This window comes from Dendrobates tinctorius, unplaced genomic scaffold (genome assembly GCF_039654945.1).
Source record: "Dendrobates tinctorius isolate UK_male_01 unplaced genomic scaffold, ASM3965494v1 ptg000104l, whole genome shotgun sequence".
Lineage (NCBI taxonomy): Eukaryota > Metazoa > Chordata > Amphibia > Anura > Dendrobatidae > Dendrobates > Dendrobates tinctorius.
In genome coordinates this window covers 17,830,541-17,851,778 of record NW_027361772.1, presented here as the reverse complement: position 1 = coordinate 17,851,778, position 21,238 = coordinate 17,830,541, and the positions used below count along the sequence as shown (strand labels likewise).

Below are 21,238 nucleotides of genomic sequence, written 5' to 3'. Positions count from 1 at the left end.
GAACTCTTCTCTGTAGTTCCTTTCTCCACCAGACTTGATTGGAAAAGAGCAATATCACCAACACCTGCTCATAGACCATGTGACCCTAAAATGGGATGGTCAAATGATCAGGGGCAAAAGCTGCTATAACCCCACTGACCACCGGGGGCAAAAGGCAAAGCAAAGAAAACATCAAGTGCAATGAGCCTAACGGCCACCGGGGGGCAAAACTTATCATTAAGCACACAGCTTAAGGAAAAAAAAAGGTTACTAGTGCTTTTTATCTGTCATGATCCAGCATGGATCATGACAGTAACGTGGAAGACCCCTATATTTCCATTGACAGATGACGGAGTGAGTGAGGATTTGCTTTTTTTGTAGACTGATTTGAAGCTTTTGTTGGGAACATTTTCCATAACATTTGGGATCACATTTATCAGGCGCTCTACACTGAGCACTTACATCGGGGTTTACATCTTGATCTCAGAGTGACGTGATTCAGATGAAACCCCCAGAGGGATCCATTCACTATAATGAGGCAGCAGTTACTCTGGACCCCATCTGACCTCTCTTCAGCGTTGTCCTTCTTTTCAGAAGTGCAAAAAATGGTGGCCGCAAGATCACAGGTCCTACGGCATGCACAGCGTCTCCATCTGCCTCCCCATAATAATAATAATCTTTATTTATATAGCTTCAGCACATTCCGCAGTGCTTTACATAGGGAACCTTAAGCCGGGGTTCTATCTGAATAATGTATTTCAGAGATTTACACAGAAACCCTGATGTAGGCGCTCAGCGCAGAGTGCAGGATAAATGTGCGCCGAGCCTTACTGCGATCTTTGGGAGGCAGAATGAAAAAAAAAATCAGCAGCAGGTGAAGAATTGGTTTTATTTATTTTTTACACCGTTGCTCATGCGGTATAAGTGATTAAACGACTTTATCGGTGAAATTACACCGATACCAGATTTAGAGCATATTTTCTGTTTGGCTGATGTCACACACAAAAAAGGCCCATTTTTTAGGACGCATTTGGCATTATTGCTTATATATCATATCTCTTTTTTATTGAGCCCTCCTTTCATACCTATAGGTCTGTTAACTCTATTTTCCACGGACATATCTCTATTTTGCATGCGGGGGAACACATGAGACACTTGATTTTCTTGTTTTCTCTTTTCGGTGCAATCACCTGTTATCTACACTGCGTTCCAAATTATTATGCAAATTGGATTTAAGTGTCATAAAGATGTAATTTTTTGTTTTTCAAATAAACTCATAGATGGTATTGTGTATCAGGGCTCTTTGGATCACTGAAATCAATCTCAAATTCCTGTGATAATTAGTTTACCAGGTGAGCCCAATTAAAGGAAAACTACTTAAGAATGATGTTCCACATTATTCAGCAGGGCACAGGTTTCAAGGAATTTAGGAAAGAAAAAGGACCTCTCTGCTGCTGAAAAGCATCAAATAGTGCAATGCCTTGGTCAAGAGATGAAAACATTAGATATTTCCCAAAAATTTAAATGTGATCATCGTACTGTTAAGAGATTTGTGGTTGATTCTGAGCACAGACATGTTTGTGCTGATAAAGGCAGAATGAGGAAGGTTTCTGCCAGGCAAGTTCATCGGATTAAGAGACCAGCTGCTAAAAAGCCATTACAAACCAGCAAACAGATATTTAAAGCTGCTGGTGCCTCTGGAGTCCCTCGAACCTCAAGGTGTAGGATCCTTCAAAGGCTTGCTGTGGTGCATAAACCTACTATTCGGCCACCCCTAAACAGTGTTCACAAGCAGAAATGGTAGCAGTGGGCCCAGACATACATGAAGACTATTTTTCATACAGTCTTGTTTACTGATGAGTGTCGAGCAACCCTGGATGGTCCAGATGGATGGTTGGTGGATGGCCACTATGTCCCAACAAGGCTGCGACTTCAGCAAGGAGGAGGAGGAGTCATGTTTTGGGCCAGAATCATGGGGAAACAGCTGGTAGGGCTCTTTAAGGTTCCTGAAGGTGTGAAAATGACCTCTGCAAAGTACTGTGTATAGAGTTTCTGACTAACAGCTGTCTTCCATGGTATAAAAAGCAGAAATGTGCCTTCAGGAGCAAAATCATCATCATGCATGACAATGCACCATCCCAGGCTGCAAAGAATACCTCTGAGTCATTGGCTGCTATGGGCATAAAAGGAGATAAACTCATGGTGCGGCCACCATCTTCCCCTGACCTCAACCCTATAGAGAACCTTTGGAGTATCATCAAGCAAAAGATCTATGAGGGTGGGAGGCAGTTCACATCAAAACAGCAGCTCTGGGAGGCTATTCTGACTTCATGCAAAGAATACAAGCAGAAACTCTCCAAAAACTCCCAAGTTCAATGGATGCAAGAATTGTGAAGGTGATCTCAAAGAAGGGTTCCTATGTTAACATATAACTTGGCCTGTTAGGATGTTTTGGAGTTAAATAGCTTTTTTGTTCAGTGAATGTGACCTCCTAATACTGCAAATTCCACAAATGAACATTTTCAGTTCTTTAAAACATATCAAATGTTTAGAAATTCTAATGTGCCTAATAATTTGGAACAGTGCAATTTGAGTTTTTATTCATTTTGGAGATTATACTGTTATCATTGAGAGGTTTCTTCAATAAAATTTGATGTATACTCTAACCGGTGATGACTTTTATTAGACTGACTGTCATTTGTACTGACTATTTAGGAAAATCATAGAAAAATATCATTTGCATAATAATTTGGAACACAGTGTATAACTGCCATTAGAACTGCTTTTTAGCTGCTCTTTTGATACCTGTATTAAATAGCTTTTCCCACATTTTCTGCATGCATACGGCTTTTCACCAGTATGAATACGGACATGCTTCACCAGAGCGGAGCTGTGAGAGAACATTTTCCCGCAGTCTCTACAAGGATATGGCCGCTCTCCTGTGTGAGTTCTCTGATGGTTGGTCAATCACAATCAGAACAAGAATAAGGCTTCTTCCCAGCAAGGATTTGTGAGTGAGCAGATTGGAGCTCTGAGCAAACCTTTTACCACATTTGCTGCACACGTACGGCCGCTCACCCGTGTGTGATCGCTGGTGTCTCACAAGGTGCAACTTACATATATACCTCTTGTCACATTCACTGCAGGCATATGGCTTCTCCCCGGTCTGCGCCTTATCTATGACAAGCTAAGCGCTATCAATGAAACTTTTTTCCGCACTTCCCACCTAAATAAATCCTCCCACCTACATGGATTATCTTCTGTCTTAATAGGTATGAACTACTGTTAAAGCATTTTTTGCCGTCCGTGCTTTTGTAAGATTTCTCAGTGAGGTGGGATTTATGTTCAGCCATCACTTCACACTTGGTGGCACCTGACCCAACCCATGTTGTTCCTTCAGACTGGACACCAATTGGCTGAAGTAAAGATTCATAACCAATATTGAAAACTTGATCTATCAGCTCTTGTCTTGTAGAGTCTCCGGAACGACAGACCGGCTTCTCCTCTCCATTGCGCATTTCCACTGGTAACGTAAGCTCCTGTTTGACACCCCCCAGAATGTTCCGCTGTCCAATATCTGGAGGACACATCAGTCTCAGAAAAATACTCTGGCTCCTCTTTTACTGTAATGTATTGTGCAGCTGAAAGAGAAATACAAAAGATTTATATGTGACCCTTAGGCTGAGTGCACATGATCACACTATCTGCCCGAAATCCGCCTGAAAAAGTGCCGCAAAAGCGCCCCATAAAATGAACATAATGCACAGCAATGTCAAAACGGCATTGCTGTGCAAATATTCCATCATATATCACTTATTTTAACATGCTCATTCTTCGGTTGGCTCCATTTTTTTTAAAGAAGTTAAGAAAACATGAGTTTTCAAGCAGAAACTGCTTCAGAAGACTCATTTTTTGGAAGAGGTTTTAGAGCAGTTTTTCTTTTCCTGAGGAAGTTGAAGAGGTTTTCTTCATATATATAAAAAGTATTCGTATATAAAAAAGTTTTTTGCAGCCTTTTGATTGGCTAGCGCTCCAAAGAATTAACATACACCTTCTATTTACCTCTTCAGGTTTAAAAAACTCCTCGTATGGACAGCAAAGTAGATTCCCTATAGAAATTATTTGGAAGATTTTTTTGGAAGCAGTTTATGGGGAGAACTGTGAAGAGTTTTCAGTCCAAAAACTTCTGAAAATAATCAGTCTGAACATAGCCTTATTGTATGTACACCAAAATGGGTAGAAATCTATACAATCATGGTGGGATTCTGATATAGATGAGACAAAACGGCACACTATCCAAGGTGGAGTTGAAGAAGGGGAATTATATGCATAAAGTGCACTGTCTTTCTATAATGGAGGAGCATAAAAACAATATCCACTTAGAAAAGTAAGGTCAGGGGGACATAAGCGGGAGCAGGGATTGAAAGTACTACTGATGCACTATGTGGACATGTCTAGGACCCCATGTATTAGCAGAAAGGGCTTCTCCTGACTCCATTATAGCACTGCAATAAAGAGAAGAGGAGTTGGAAAAGTGGCCATGTATGAGTGCACCAATACTTGTAGTGGTGAGGAAAGGGGGTAATGGGGTGAGTTGTATGATGAGTAGGAGTTTTCTATGTTATACAGATGTGTGAAATTCTGGAACAATTGAGAAACAAAGTAATTGAAATCTATCAGTCTGGAAAAGGTTATAAAGCCATTTCTAAAGTTTTGGGACTCCAGCGAACCACAGTGAGAGACATTATCCACAAATGGTGAAAACATGGAACATTGGTGAACCTTCCAAGGAGTGGCTGGCTGACCAAAATTACACAAAAAGCGCTGTAATGTCTCATCCAAGACCCCACAACAACATCCAAAGAACTGCAGGCCTCACTTGCCTCAGTTAAGGTTAGTGTTCAAAACTCCACCATAAGAAGGAAACTTGGCAAAATTGGCATGCACGGCAGAGTTCCAAAACAAAAACCACTGCTGAGCAATAAGAGCATAAACACTCGTCTCAGTTTTGCCAAAAAACAACTTGATAATCAACAAGACTTTTGGGAGAATACTCTGTGGACTGACGAGACAAAAGTTGCACTTTTTGGAAGGTGTGTGTCCCATTACACATGGCGTAGAAGTAACTCAGCATTTCAAAAAAGGATCATCATACCAACAGTAAAATATGTTGGTGGTAGTGTGATGGTCTGGGGATATTTTGCTGCTTCAGGACCTGGAAGAATTCCTGTGGTAAATGGAATCATTAATCCTGCTGTCTACAAAAAAAAATCCTGAAGGAGAATGTCAGGCTGTCTGTTCATAACCTCAAGCTGAAGTGCACTTGGGATATGCAGCAGGACAATGATCCAAAACACACCAGCAAGTCCACCTCTGAATGGCTTAAGAAAAACAAAATTAAGACTTTGGCGTGTCCTAGTCAAAGTCCTGACCTTAATCCGATTGAGATGCTGTGACATGACCTTAAAAAGGTGGATCATGCTCAGAAACCCTCCAATGTGGCTGAATTACAACAATTCTGCAAAGATGAGTGGGCAAAAATTCCTCCACAGCGTTGTAAAAGACTCACTGCCAGTTATCACAAACATTTGATTGCAGTTGTTGCTGCTAGGAGTGGGCCAAACAGTTATTAGGTTTAGGGGGGAATCATTTTTCACACAGGGTCCTGTAGGTTTGGATTTCTTTTGCCCTTAATAATAAAGACCTTCATTTAAAAACTGCTTTTTGTGATTACTTGTGTTATCTTTGCCTAGCATTTAAATTTGTTTGGTGATCCGACACATTTAAGTGTGACAAACATGCAAAAGAATAGGAAATCAGGAAGGGGGCAAACACTTTTTCACACAACTGTATACTGATTGTGGAGTATAAATACTATATCATAAATTAAAAAAATGCTTTCTTACTATTATAAAAACTTTGGTCTACCAGGTCTTGCCTTCTAGAGTCTTCTGCATGATAGACGGGCTGCTCAAGTCCATTGCACCTTTGCGATCGTTCCAAAAGATTCTGTTGGCGACACATAGAACTTTCCGCCGTCCAATATCTCATGGACATATCGGTCTCTGAATAATACTCAGGTTCCTCTTTCACTGTGAATGACTGTATATCTGCAACTGAGGAATACAAGATTCATAGGTGACCTTTGTTGCATATAACACACCGATCACTAGAGATCTGAACAGCCACCGTGGGATTATCAAGTAGGTAATAGAGGTCTAAGCGCAAAATACATGATTTTCCTATAATGGGTGTGTGACAACACATCATTTTATCTTAATTAACCAGGCGTCTATTTTCAGTAAGCCAAGAAGAATAGACTGTTATCTATTGTAAGATGGCCACCGGACAGGTCCTTGAGGGGAGATATGTATCATCGAGGTTGGTAGCTTCGGTTATGTAAGCCCGGGAAAGCATACTCCAGCATGTAAGTGCTGAGAGAGTTAATAGGGTATATCAAGGCCGGGTTTTACGAACAGTCAAAAGAGATGGGTGGGAATGACTACTCACATATCTCCACCCCAGGGGCTTGGTTTGGTAGATAAAATGGAGATCAAGTCTCTCATTCAATGTCTGTGACTGGATGTGTGGAGGCCTCCAGTGTGTTTACTGAAGGTCACTGACCTGAGCGGATGAACTCGCACTACTAAATGGACTGTTTATTTTCTGTTTTTTTAGCCTTTGTGCCGGAAAATCCTGTCTTTTGTTTGCTTATGCTGGGCGGTTTATTCAGTTCTAATAAACCTGCCTGGACATTTTAATGAAACCGCTTCCTGTGCCAACCTCAACAGCTGCTGAGTGACTACAAAACCCTACACTATATGCTGACTTTTGAATTTGTGTTTTTTTCTTAGGTTGGTCAAGAGTCTGAAATATTGACACCTCTTGTAGATCAAATTGATATGTGTAAACTGATGAATGGTTGTTATTTACCTCTTATATCAGCTCCTACAGTTTTTGTACTGTTATCTTTGTAAAACAGGGATGCAGGGTCATTGAACAATGATATTTCCTGATATGTTGATTACACATTATATCACGCCATGCAAGTTAATGACTTGCAAACATTGAAGGATAAAGTAAATGCGAGTTAATCTCATCACCCCTTCTCCTTGACCTGTGAATAATGGCTTGAAGAACAGCTGTGAACTATAAAAAGGGATATGCCTCTGTAACAATATACATCCATGCATCCAAACATCCAAGATATCCAGAAATCCAAAGAACCAGAGACTCTTTTACAAGACAGCAGCCAAGACATCATGGCTCCATAATAAGGGACACAGATTTGACATTATACAGGATGTTAGCTTAGGGACCACGGCCCCGGCTGAAAGATTACAGATGTGCTCCATTGACCATCACTGAAGCTATAGACACATTTGAAGTAGTCAGGTTTTGGACCCACCGGTCACCTGAGCCCTAAGAATATATTTGGGAAAGCCAGGATTGGGACACACCGGTCACCTGACTGCATGGAGATGTTCGGAGAAGCCAGGTTGTGACCTCCGGTCATCTGTCCTTGTTACTCGATGGACTGTCAGCTCCTAAGCTTGTTGTTATCTCCTCACTGTGCGTGCCACAGGTGGGGGTAGTTGGCCGTGGAAGCTGTAAAGTCACAGCTGCCCTTATCACAGATAGTTAGTGGAAGGGTGGGACTCTGTAATTTTGCAACATCTTGGGTATTTTGCTGGGAATGTTCTATATGTTATTTGCCCATTTTGTGGTTCAATAAAGTATTGCCCCACTGTTTTACCCTCAACCTGTGTTGTCTGAGTAGTATTACGCCCATCGTAAAGGAGAGAGGGCGTTCGGTGGGATGAGCCCTGGTCCATGTGGTTTTGGCTAGCGGACAAAAGTACCTGCTGTCTCCACAGGGTGATGAGGGAAAGGGGCTCTAACTCTAAAGAAGAGTGAAGGGTGGTATATGCCAAAGCACAGGAGTAAGTGTTTAAGTTAGGAGTTTCAGAGGCAGACTGGCCACCGTGCACCATTGTTCAAACTGGAAAGTATTCCTGAAAAATCACATCATATCTTAGGGGCTTGAAGGGGAGTATGTATTGGTACATATTCTTGGAAAGGGAACACTAACACCATACATGTAGGATGCAGGAGAGATACAGATCAAAATCCAAATTGTGACACAGGTTGAGGGGAATTATTTTATCTTCTGGAAAATTATTCCAGGTAGCAGGAAAGGGTGTTGGATATATAAAATTATTTATTTGCAACATTTTGTGTTCATCATCAAGGAAAAATACATTACCGTTCAAAAGTTTGGGGGTCACCCAGACAATTTTGTGTTTTCCATGATACTTTTATTAATCAAATGAGTTGCCAAATGAATTTAAAATCTAGTCCAGATATTGACAACGTTCGAAAAAAAGATTTTTATTTGAAATAATAATTTTTTCCTTCAAACTTTTCTTTCGTCAAAGAATGCTCCCTTTGCAGCAATTACAGCATTGCAGACCTTTGGCATTCTAGCAGTTAATTTGCTGAGGTAATCTGGAGAAATTTCACCCCATGCTTGCAGAAGCCCCTCCCACAAGTTGGTTTGGCTTGATGGGCACTTTTTGTGTACCATACGTTCAAGCTTCTCCCAAAACAGCTCAATGGGGTTGAGATCTGGTGACTGCGCTGGCCACTCCATTACAGATAGAATACCAGCTGCCTACTCTTCCCTAAATAGTTCTTGCATAATTTGGGAGGTGTGCTTTGGGTCATTGTCCTGTTATAGGATGAAATTGGCTCTAATCAAGCGCTGTCCACAGGGTATGGCATGGCGTTGCAAAATGGAGTGATAGCCTTCCTTATTCAAAATCCCTTTTACTTTGTACAAATCTCCGACTTTACCAGCACCCAAGCCACCCCAGATCATCACATTACCTCCACCATGCTTGACAGATGGCGTCAAGCACTCTTCCAGCATTTTCAGTTGTTCTGCGTCTCACAAATGTTCTTCTGTGTGATCCAAACATCTCAAACTTGGATTCGTCTGTCCATAACACTTTTTTCCAATTTTCCTATGTCCAATGTCTGTGTTCTTTTGTCCATATTAATCTTTTCCTTTTAGTAGCCAGTCTCAGATATGGCTTTTTCTTTGCCACTCTGCCCTGAAGGCCAGCATCCCGTAGTCGCCTCTTCACTTTAGACATTGACACTGGCGTTTTGCGTGTAATATTTAATGAAGCTGCCAGTTGAGGACCTGTGAGGTGTCAATTTCTCAGACTACAGACTCTAATGTACTTGTCTTGTTGCTCAGTTGTGCAGCGGGGCCTCCCACTTCTCTTTCTACTCTGGTTAGAGCCTGTTTGTGCTCTCCTCTGAAGGGAGTATGACACACCGTTGTAGAAAATCTTCAGTTTCTTGGCAATTTCTTGCATGGAATTGCCTTCATTTCTAAGAACAAGAATAGACTGTCGCATTTCACATGAAAGTTCTTTTTTTCTGGCCATTTTGAGAGTTTAATGGAACCAACAAATGTAATGCTCCAGATTCTCAACTAGCTCAAAGGAAGGTCAGGTTTATAGCTTTTCTAATCAGTCAAACTGTTTTCAGCTGTGCTAACATACTTGCACAAGGGATTTCAAGGGTATTCTAACCACCCATTAGCTTTCTTACACAGTTACCGTGTTTCCCCGAAAGTAGGACCCCCCCGAAAGTAAGACAGGGTGGGGGTTACGGGGGGATCCTTCAATGTAAGGCCTCCCCCGAATGTAAGGCAGGGTTGGCCGCTGAGAAATGTAAGGCCCTTACCTTTGGGCCGCCGCTGTCCCCCATTGGGTCCCCAGGCTCCAGAGGTGTCCTCAGGTGCAGCTGGGCGGGTCCAGCGCTCATGGGGTTAACTCGCCGTGTTAACCCCGCAATCCGCCCAGCTCAACAGCTCATTGGCCGCCCCTGTTCCCCACGTCACCGCCGGCCCCCGGCTCGAGCACTGATTGGTCCAGCAGCTCGGGCTGTAATTGGCCACCCCAGCCCCACGTCACCGCTGTTTCCCTGCTGATTGGCACAGCGTTCCCTGCAGCGCCTTCCGCACCCACAGCCGCACCGCAGAGGAAAACGTCCAGCATTTAAAAACCAAGTAGGGAAACATGTACTGTAATGGGTATGGGGCTGTGTGCAGTGGGATACGGCACTGTTATGGGGTGTGGGGCTGTGTGCAGTGGGATACGGCACTGTTATGGGGTATGGGGCCATGTGCAGTGGGATACGGCACTGTTATGGGGTATGGGGCTGTGTGCAGTGGGATACGGCACTGTTATGGGGTATGGGGCCATGTGCAGTGGGATACGGCACTGTTATGGGGTATGGGGCTGTGTGCAGTGGGATACGGCACTGTTATGGTATGCAGGCAGAGGGTATACGGCAATTACCGTACAGTACCGTACCATACCGTAGTGTGTTACTGTTACCGTACTTTGATTTGTTGTCTGCTTTCCAGTTGAACGGTGTAACGTTAAGTACTGTACTGTAAAAGAGATACTGAATGATAAACAATGCTGATACGGTACCGTATATTTTTACCCCTAGACATGAGCGCTTCCGGGAGCGGTAAAAGAAAGAGCTACTCCGTGGAGTATAAAAAAGGAATAGTGGAAGAGTCTTGGGGCAAAAATATGGCAGAATTCTGCAAGGAAAAAATGTTGAGTGAACGATTGGTGCGTAAATGGCGAGCAGATTATGGTCACCTCAGTGAGCAAGTGGAGAGCGGCATGGCTAAAAAGCGCAAGGTTGATGTGGTCGGCAACCAATGTATACCGAGCTGGAAAGCCTGGTCTGTGAGTGGGTTGCTGACAGGAGAGCGAAGACATTGGTGGTGACCAGGGCTCAGATTCAGGAATATGCCCTTGCTGTGGCACCCCAGTTTGAAATTTCCCCAGAGGAATTCAAGGCATCACAGCACTGGGTGGATAACTTTCTTGAGCGCAATGACCTGTCGTTGAGAAGATCCACGACCCGCTTTAGGCTGGAAGATGCGGAGATTGTTAAGCGTGCATTTGCATACAAGAAGTTTGTGGATGACACTGACTTCTCAAAGTACGGTCTCTCCAACATGATTGCCATGGATGAAACTGCCGTGTTCATGGGCCAAGCAGCTCAAACCACCATTGACCAACGAGGTGCCTCCTCTGTGTACGTTCCCTCCACCGCTTATGAAAGTGCACGTGTCACCTGCATTTTGGCGATTCGTTTGGATGGTAGTAAAGTCCCACCTTTACTCATTGCGAAGGGCAAGAAGGACAAGATTGAGAGGGTGTCTGGCATTTATGTGCTGGAAACTGAAAAAGCTTGGGCCACACAAGCGGTTATAAGGAAGTGGCTTGATTTAATGCTGCCGCTTGTTATGCGCGGGAACAAAAGAGGGATGCTGATCTGGGATGCAGCCAGCACACACCGCGCCAAGGACATGAAGAACTTCCTTCATGAGCGAAGAATCGACCAGATCATGATTCCGGCAGGGATGACGGCTTATCTCCAGACTCTGGATATCGCCATTAACAAGCCCTTCAAGGACAATCTCCGTGCAGAAATCAATGATTACATTGAAAACCGTATGGAGAGGAACGTCCGTGGGAACTTTGTTAAGCCAAAACTGCCTGAGATTGTTAACTGGGTGAAGAACTCATGGGGAAAGATAACTGACACTTGCGTTGCTAATGCACTGCGAGCTGGCTACCTGGACAAGACCTGCTCATTTCAGGACAGTGCCGTTGCAACACATGACAGGTATGGGCCAATGATCCAGGCGGAAATGGAGCCCCAAGAGCCCCAAGAAAATCCAGAGGAACCTCAGAGTGTTGATGTTTATGATGATGTTCCTGAAGATGATGACCTGGTTGTGATGGAATAAATCTTGTTTTATCTTCCAGTATAACTCATTCAGACTGTTTGTTGTTGTTAGTTCGTTGTTTTACATGTTATACATGGAAATACCGTCATACGGTAACACGGTAGTAACAAGATATTCTTGATACGCTACATTTGTTTTATTCTACTGTTTGGTGATGACCGACTCTTCAGCATGTTAATAAATGTTAATTTATTGGTTAAAAAGAAATTGTCATTTTCTTTCGGCTAATGTAAGACCTCCCCCGAAAGTAAGACAGGGTGGGACTTTTTGGGGTAAAATTAATGTAAGACTGGGTCTTACTTTCTGGGAAAGACGGTAGCAAACACAAAGTACCATAAGAACACTGGAGTGATGGTTGTTGGAAATGGGCCTCTATACACCTATGAACATATTGCATTACAAACCAGACGTTTGCAGCTAGAATAGTCATTTACCATATTAACAATGTACAGAGTGTATTTCTGAATCATTTAATGTTGGCTTCATTGGAAAAAACTGTGCTTTTCTTTAAAAAATAATGAAATTTCTAAGTGACCCTAAACTTTTGAACGGTAGTGTATATCTTTATACCGTGTTAGCCAGTAGATAGCAAAATATTAACATTTGAGAGTCATCATTATAAGCGTAACAAATAGCAAGCTTTAGACTACTCAGGTTCTTTCACTAAGCCTGATGAAGAGACCTGAATAGTTTCAAAAGCGGATTTTATTTTTTATTTATTTTACTCACTTATAGAGCACCATTGAGTCCTCAGCACTTTACATATCAGTAGGTCTTTGGAGTGTGGGAGGAAACCGGAGTACCCGGAGGAAACCCACACAAACACGGGAGAGAACTTACAAACTCCTTACAGATGTTGTCTTTGGTGGGATTTCAACCCAGGACCCCAGCGCTGCAAGGCTGGAGTTGCTAACCACTGAGCCACCGTGCTGCCCTACTCGCAGCTTTCGGTGTACACTGTGCATTGGCAGAAAGCTGGGATGGATCTGCAAGGAGGAATGGCAGAGGATCCCCAAATCCAGATTTGAAAAACTTGTTGCATCATTCCCAAGAAGACTCATGGCTGTACTAGCTCAAAAGGTGCTTCTACTCAATACTGAGCAAAGGGTCTGAATACTTATGATCATGTGATATTTCAGTTTTTCTTTTTTAATAAATTTGCAAAAATTTCTACATTTCTGTTTTTTTCAGACAAGATGGGGTGCAGAGTAGACATTAATGAGAAAAATAAATGAACTTTTTTGAATTTACCAAATGGCTGCAATGAAACAAAGAGTGAAAAATTTAAAGGGGTCTGAATACTTTACGTACTCACTGTATATTACCTATCTATATTTCTACCGAGGAGGAGGGGTGGGGGTGTTGGTGATATAGAATGGGTATATTTCTTGTAAATTTATACATATTTATTGTGAAATATGTACAATGAATGAATGCAGAATGAAATAAAAAAAAACATATTACCATTATATAAGCTGTGATCTGCCAGATTTTGCTTTGTAGGGGCTTCTGAATGACAGACCGGCTGCTCAACTCTTTTGCACATTTGCGCACATGATAGACGTCCTGATTTGCTGCCCACAGAACTCTCCAATGTCCGATATCCAGCGGACACTTCATTCTCTGAATGATACTCCGGCTCCTCTTTCATACCGACGGGCTGCACATCTGCAACAGTAAAACAAGATTCATACGCAGCCTTAATTTTTTTGTAGGCCGAAATCTAGTCAATCATGGTGGGATTTTCATGTAGGGAAAGAAGGTCTACAAGCCAAGTGCAATTTTTCTAGCATTTGTGATGAGAGAATGGGCTCCAAGGAAGTAGCACAGAGTTAAATGTTAACTGTAAGAGGTGGGTAGGCGAGACCATGTGGGTCCTAGTGTGCAGAGCAGCCATGAAGTTAGGCTCTACCTTCAATTCTGTATATTTTAAAAAAAAGTTGCCATAAGCCATGAAATGTTTGCCAAGAGCGGTGCCGAGGCTTTAGCTAGTGCACTCCGTACAATCTCTAAGGCCAAGTCCAAAAAAGGTGGATATCTTCCCCAAATCCGCACGTATTAAAGGCAGATCTTGTCAAGGATTTCACCATAGCTCCAACCCTGATAAAGAGGTTTGATTAAAGTATTATCAACCTTATCTTGGACACAAAAACAAACATGTAAAAAGGAAAAATGTGAACCAAAGGTGGACGACACCATTGGTGACACCCAGAGAATTTGACGGCATATCTAGGTTTAACCCAACTTTATGTCAATGGAGAAACTGTGTGTACTAACAATGGAGATAGGATAGACATGGATCAATCAATAACTGTCTCTCAGTTGCCTAACCCCTGCAACTCCTGCGTGAGATCGCGACTGCATATGACCGGCGGTGACTTCATTAAGGTTACCGCCGGTCACAGGCAGCCACATTCTCAGGTTAAGCTCAGTGTGATCTGGTTGCCGGGCTGAGCGGTTACATTACTGTCACCACTCAGCAATACAACGAGATGTAGTAGAGTTTGTGTTCGTTATTGGACATTATCATTATGGACTAACGGCAGACAGGTGAGGATTACTATGATTTTTTATTTTTATGTTAATAAATGGGAAAAAGGAAGTAATTGTCAGGGAGTGTTTTGTTCAATTAAAGGACTTTTTTTCTGCGTGTCTTCTTAACCTTTTATTACTGGGTTAGTAATAGGGGTGTCTGATGGACACCTCTCCATTAATAAATCCTGGGCTTGATGTCATCTGACATCACAAAGCTGACATCAACCCCAAAATAACACACTGCTTGCCAATGCACCTGGGGAAATGGGAAAAGCCAAGAAAAGAGCCAGAATTGGCACATCTAATGGATGCGTCAATTCTGGGTTGGCTGGAGAGGGCCAAATATCCATGGGCCTTACCACCCTGAGAATACCAGCCCCCCAGCTGTCTGCTTTAGCTTGGCTGGTTATCAAAAATGGGGGGACCCCACACGTTTTTTACCTTATTTATTTACAGAATTTTAATAAAACGGGGTAGGGACCCCTCTATTTTTAATAAGCAGCCAAGATAAAGCTGACAGATGATTGCAACAGCCTGAAGCTGTCGGCTTTACGTGTGCTTGTTATCAAAAATAAAGGATACCCCATGTCTTTTTTTATTATTATTACACAGAGCGTAGGCCAATAACAGCCATGCCAATACTTGACATGGCTGTGATGGGGTAAAAAGTCCTCACACAGGAAAAACTTGTTGATTGGCTGCTCTGCAGCCTTTTAAAAAACTTTGTTCAGGTTACTAAACCCGAACAGTAACATGGTTTCTCTCGGGAGAAGTCTTTGTTTGGGGTCCGTGTACGGACACTACACTAGGTGTCCAGTACGGACCGTGAACTTTACCTTTCTGGTTCGCTCATCACTAATCATTACTGTATTGAGACTATTTGCAAATATCAAACACAAGGAACTGTCGTAAGGAGCTGAAATAATGATGGAGAACAAGGTACAAAGACACAAAACCTGTGACGTTCAGGAATATACAAGACACAGATATCAGATTTCCTTTGTCATCTACTCTCACCTGCTGTATGGTAATGGTCTTGAAATTCTTCAATTATTGAGATGATTTCAGGTTTTTCAAAGACAAATCCTGTGGAAGCGAATGGGACATACAGTAACCTTATGCCAGCAGTTACAACGGAGTTTATCGATAAGAGGACACATTGACTTAACCTCGAACAGCGTATTCTATGGCTATGCTGGGTTTTGGGAAAGTTTGGTCTCAGACTTAAAACGGGTCCTAGATCGTGGCTCTAGTCACAATCCAGACTAAATCAAGACAAATTTTAAATCAAGTTGGAAGTTTTTAATTTATTTCTCATCTCCATTGCAGATACATTAGCTTGTAAAGGAGGTGGTTAGAAGAGATTAATCTTTGGGGGCAGTTACATTTTTCCTGATTTTTGTACGTGCTCTTTTTTCAGTCTCTTGCCACTTGTAATCACAGTAGGTGCTGGCAGTGAGATCTGTGACTTTATTAGATGTATCGGTCTTATCATATCACAAAGAGAAATCCGGTTCAGACCTTCTCTTGGGGTATGGCCTTTCTTTATCCCTACTTATAATTGGGTAATGCCATGCAGGGGAAAAAGTGAACACCCTCAGGAAAACTAAACCCCTTGGGAAATTAGCAAATAAACTAGATACTATGAAGTATCATGAAATCATAGGAGAAAACATCATCTCTTCTAAAAGCTTGCGCATAATTGGACTTTCCAACAGGACAATCATCCCTAGTATACCTCATAAATACTCCAAAACTTGGTTTCAGAAGTCATGGAAGATTGGTGAGACATAAAGAAGGCAGATGCAGCTGCAAACCCAAGAATATCAATGACCTGAGACTACTGTCCATGATGGATGGGCTAAGACTTCTCAAGAACGCAGCCAGAAGCTGGTGTTTAGCTATACATCACATTTGCGGCAGGTCATAACAGCCAAGAGGGCTCTACTAAGTACTAAAGACGCTTGTCATGAAGGGGGTGAATAATTCTGAGACTGCAGTAGGCAGTAAAAGTGTCATTTTGTGGTGAAGCTGGAGAAACCACTTGTTTCATTAGTTGTCTCTTTACATTTAAATTAACAAAGGAAACAAGAACAGGCAGCAGAAAGTTTGTGAATTTTGCTAATAAACCTGAATTTTAATTGGACAACTGGGCCTGAATAATTTTTTTTTGGAGCTGTAGATAGTAAAAGGCGAATTATAATATAGGGTCTTCAGGGGTGATCTCAAGTTTCTCCTTCATGGGCTTTTGTATAAAGTTTTAGCTACTACCTCCATATCTAGAGTTATCAGATCAATATCACCCATCCAAGACAGATCTCAGTCTGCCAAAAAGGTTTGAAATATGCAAAGGGGAAAGCGAAGGGTTAAGTAGCCATAGCAGCCATAAAAGTTCTCCTTTTGGCCATATTGTCTTACCAAGAGAAAAAAGAGTGTAGTAATTCTCCAGCATGACATCCATGTACATCAGCTTATCCACCATTCCCAAGCTCTCCCACTCCTCTGCCGAAAAGTACACCGCCACATCATCAAACCTGATTGGAACCTGAGATATAAAAATACAAGGACGACTATTAAAGGAGTAATAGCTTATGGTGGATCTGTCGCCAGATTTCATACTATAAGCTACACACATAGTAGCAGTAGCTTAACCAAAGTTCGATGGACTCTGGTGCAAAATTTGGACCAGGGCCTCCACCCCTATGTTGGTCAAAAGTATTGGCCTTTATAGTGTTCTAGATCCTACAAAGACATACGTGTTCAGCCTCCATGTACTTAAGTCCCCATCCTGGCCTCTTTTTGTAATAATGTCCCACATCCAGGCCACTTTCTTGTATAATGTCTCCCATCCTGGGCCTCTTTCTTGTATAATGTCTCCCATCCTGGGCCTCTTTCTGCTATAATGTCTCCCATCCTGGGCCTCTTTCTTGTATAATGTCTCCCATCCTGGGCCTCTTTCTGCTATAATGTCTCCCATCCTGGGCCTCTTTCTTGTATAATGTCCCCCATCCTAGGCCTCTTTCTTGTATAATGTCTCCCATCCTGGGCCTCTTTCTTGTATAATGTCTCCCATCCTGGGCCTCTTTCTTGTATAATGTCCCCCATCCTAGGCCTCCTTCTTGTATAATGTCTCCCATCCTGGGCCTCTTCCTGCTATAATGTCTCCCATCCTGGGCCTCTTTCTTGTATAATGTCTCCCATCCTGGGCCTCTTTCTTGTATAATGTCTCCCATCCTGGGCCTCTTTCTTGTATAATGTCTCCCATCCTGGGCCTCTTTCTTGTATAATGTCTCCCATCCTGGGCCTCTTTCTTGTATAATGTCTCCCATCCTGGGCCTCTTTCTTGTATAATGTCTCCCATCCTGGGCCTCTTCCTGCTATAATGTCTCCCATCCAGGGCCTCTTTCTTGTATAATGTCTCCCATCCTGGGCCTCTTTCTGCTATAATGTCTCCCATCCTGGGCCTCTTTCTTGAATAATGTCCCCCATCCTGGGCCTCTTTCTTGTATAATGTCTCCCATCCTGGGCCTCTTCCTGCTATAATGTCCCCCATCCTAGGCCACTTTCTTGTATAATGTCTCCCATCCTGGGCCTCTTTCTGCTATAATGTCTCCCATCCTGGGCCTCTTTCTTGTATAATGTCCCCCATCCTAGGCCTCTTTCTTGTATAATGTCTCCCATCCTGGGCCTCTTCCTGCTATAATGTCTCCCATCCTGGGCCTCTTTCTTGTATAATGTCCCCCATCCTAGGCCTCCTTCTTGTATAATGTCTCCCATCCTGGGCCTCTTCCTGCTATAATGTCTCCCATCCTGGGCCTCTTTCTTGTATAATGTCTCCCATCCTGGGCCTCCTTCTTGTATAATGTCTCCCATCCTGGGCCTCTTCCTGCTATAATGTCCCCCATCCTGGGCCTCTTTCTTGTATAATGTCTCCCATCCTGGGCCTCTTCCTGCTATAATGTCTCCCATCCTGGGCCTCTTTCTTGTATAATGTCCCCCATCCTGGGCCTCTTCCTGCTATAATGTCTCCCATCCTGGGCCTCTTTCTTGTATAATGTCCCCCATCCTAGGCCTCCTTCTTGTATAATGTCTCCCATCCTGGGCCTCTTCCTGCTATAATGTCTCCCATCCTGGGCCTCTTTCTTGTATAATGTCTCCCATCCTGGGCCTCTTTCTTGTATTATGTCTCCCATCCTGGGCCTCTTCCTGCTATAATGTCTCCCATCCAGGGCCTCTTTCTTGTATAATGTCTCCCATCCTGGGCCTCTTTCTGCTATAATGTCTCCCATCCTGGGCCTCTTTCTTGTATAATGTCCCCCATCCTAGGCCTTTTTCTTGTATAATGTCTCCCATCCTGGGCCTCTTTCTTGTATAATGTCTCCCATCCTGGGCCTCTTCCTGCTATAATGTCCCCCATCCTAGGCCACTTTCTTGTATAATGTCTCCCATCCTGGGCCTCTTTCTGCTATAATGTCTCCCATCCTGGGCCTCTTTCTTGTATAATGTCCCCCATCCTAGGCCTCTTTCTTGTATAATGTCTCCCATCCTGGGCCTCTTCCTGCTATAATGTCTCCCATCCTGGGCCTCTTTCTTGTATAATGTCCCCCATCCTAGGCCTCCTTCTTGTATAATGTCTCCCATCCTGGGCCTCTTCCTGCTATAATGTCTCCCATCCTGGGCCTCTTTCTTGTATAATGTCTCCCATCCTGGGCCTCTTTCTTGTATAATGTCTCCCATCCTGGGCCTCTTTCTTGTATAATGTCTCCCATTCTAGGCCTCTTTCTTGTATAATGTCTCCCATCCTGGGCCTCTTTCTTGTATAATGTCTCGCATCCTGGGCCTCTTTCTTGTATAATGTCTCCCATCCCGGGCCTCTTTCTTGTATCTTGTCTCCCATCCCGGGCCTCTTTCTTGTATAATGTCTCCCATCCCGGGCCTCTTTCTTGTATAATGTCTCCCATCCTGGGCCTCTTTCTTGTATAATGTCTCCCATCCTGGGCCTCTTTCTAGTATAATATCCCTCATCTTGGGTCCTTTTCTGATATAATGTCCTTTTCTTACCTTTCTCTGCTCACACGATATGTGGCGTCCTCTTCTACAACCTTTACTGAATTTGGCGTGCCAGCCATGGGCAGCATATGACATCTCTGCCATGCGCCGCTAGTGATGGGCACATTGACGTCAGCTTCCGGCCTCTGATTGGCCGGCGGCGTGTACTGCACTGCAGAGAGCGGGAGGGTCTCTGCGCCGCAATACATTGCATCTGAAATAGGTGCTGGCGTCGGCGGGCCCCACACCCGCATGGGCCTTGTCGCGTTTGCATTCTCTGCAACCGATGTGCCCTTGGCATAGCAGATCTCTTAGACCTGATGAGGTTGATGCGTCTACTTTGAAAATCAATATTAGAATGGCTGTATAATGTACATTGAAAGGTAAAAGTACATTTCTGCCCACCTAGCCTGATTGGCAGTTCATTAGTGTCCTTCCTCTGCTGCTGAGATCTCAGGCTGCTCTGTACAAGCTGCAGCTGTCAGTTAAGCAGGAGGGTGGAGTTTGAGTAGCTGTCAGTCAGGCATGTTGGGCCAGAGACTGAATACGCTTGGACTCATTCTGACACCAACCTTGTCAGGAATAGAAGATCTAATAATAATAATGTATGTTGTGAAATCTGGAGATAGATTTGCCTTAAAGAGCCAGAGCCACGATGAAAATTTTCCTAATATTAATGGCTATGGTCATTTCTAGAAAAGACTTTCAGGATGTAAGCAATAATGTTTCAATTCATTGACAGAAAGCAGGCTGACCCATTATTTACCTTTATATGCCTTGACACAAAATATGATGCTGTCCCTTTTTATTATTTAAAGGGGACAGACTTTTTTTTTTTTTTTAGCCCTGACGATGTCTCTAGAGTGCGACAACTGTAGGTTGGCATCCTAATAATTTAAATCAGTTCCTATGAAGAACATCTGGTTTAGGACGGTCACCTGTATGGGCAGAGGCCGCACCAGGAACAGCATCTTACCTCTCGGAGCAAAGAATCCATATGTAGCTTCAGCTTAGACATCAGTCCCATAGGTAATGCAACCGCAGCATCTAGAAAAAGCCATAACAGCATCAAAAACCAGAAACATCGAAAAAGCTAATGCTTTTCAGCTGACTATAAAGGTAACAGTTCATTTACATATTAAGAAAGACTTGGATTTCTCTGCAATAAAACATTATGTTGCAGATATAATTTTATTCAGCTTCCTGTGACCTGCATGCCCACACAGACTGTCAAGGATGATTGATCCTACTCATGGATTACCTTTAAAGTGAAGGTGCCAGAAAAAAAAAACATTTTTCAACAATTGAAAAAATGTAAATCATTAACGTTTTAATAAAAAAATGATATATATATATATATATATATATATATATACACTCACTGGCCACTTTATTAGGTACACCTGTCCAACTGTGTGTTAAGACTTAATTTCTAATCAGCCAATCACATGGCGGCAACTCAGTGCATTTAGGCATGTAGACATGGTCAAGACAATCTCCTGCAGTTCAAACCGAGCATCAGTATGGGGAAGAAAGGTGATTTGAGTGCCTTTGAACGTGGCATGATTGTTGCTGCCAGAAGGGCTGGTCTGAGAATTTCAGAAACTGCTGATCTACTGGGATTTTCACGCACAACCATCTCTAGGGTTTACAGAGAATGGTCCGAAAAAGAAAAAAAATCCAGTGAGCGGCAGTTCTGTGGCCGGAAATGCCTTGTTGATGCCAGAGGTCAGAGGAGAATGGGCAGACTGGTTCGAGCTGATAGAAAGGCAACAGTGACTCAAATTGCCACCCGTTACAACCAAGGTAGGCAGAAGAGCA

General features: G+C 43.0%; 1 protein-coding gene across 2 annotated transcripts in view; it reads right to left on the bottom strand.

Moving 5' to 3' along the window:
- Positions 1-848: 848 nt before the first annotated feature.
- LOC141100389 (uncharacterized) overlaps positions 849-21,238 on the bottom strand; it is a 57,291-nt gene continuing 36,901 nt past the window's right edge. For both annotated transcript variants that reach the window (XM_073588846.1, XM_073588845.1), the window contains exons 3-8: positions 20,394-20,464; positions 16,787-16,913; positions 15,386-15,454; positions 13,298-13,501; positions 5,886-6,095; positions 849-3,620 (exon numbers count right to left, since the gene is read on the bottom strand). In XM_073588846.1, coding sequence (XP_073444947.1) covers positions 3,409-3,620; positions 5,886-6,095; positions 13,298-13,501; positions 15,386-15,454; positions 16,787-16,913; positions 20,394-20,464 — 893 coding nt within the window. In that variant the 3' untranslated portion in view covers positions 849-3,408. The remainder of the gene's footprint in view (positions 3,621-5,885; positions 6,096-13,297; positions 13,502-15,385; positions 15,455-16,786; positions 16,914-20,393; positions 20,465-21,238) is intronic.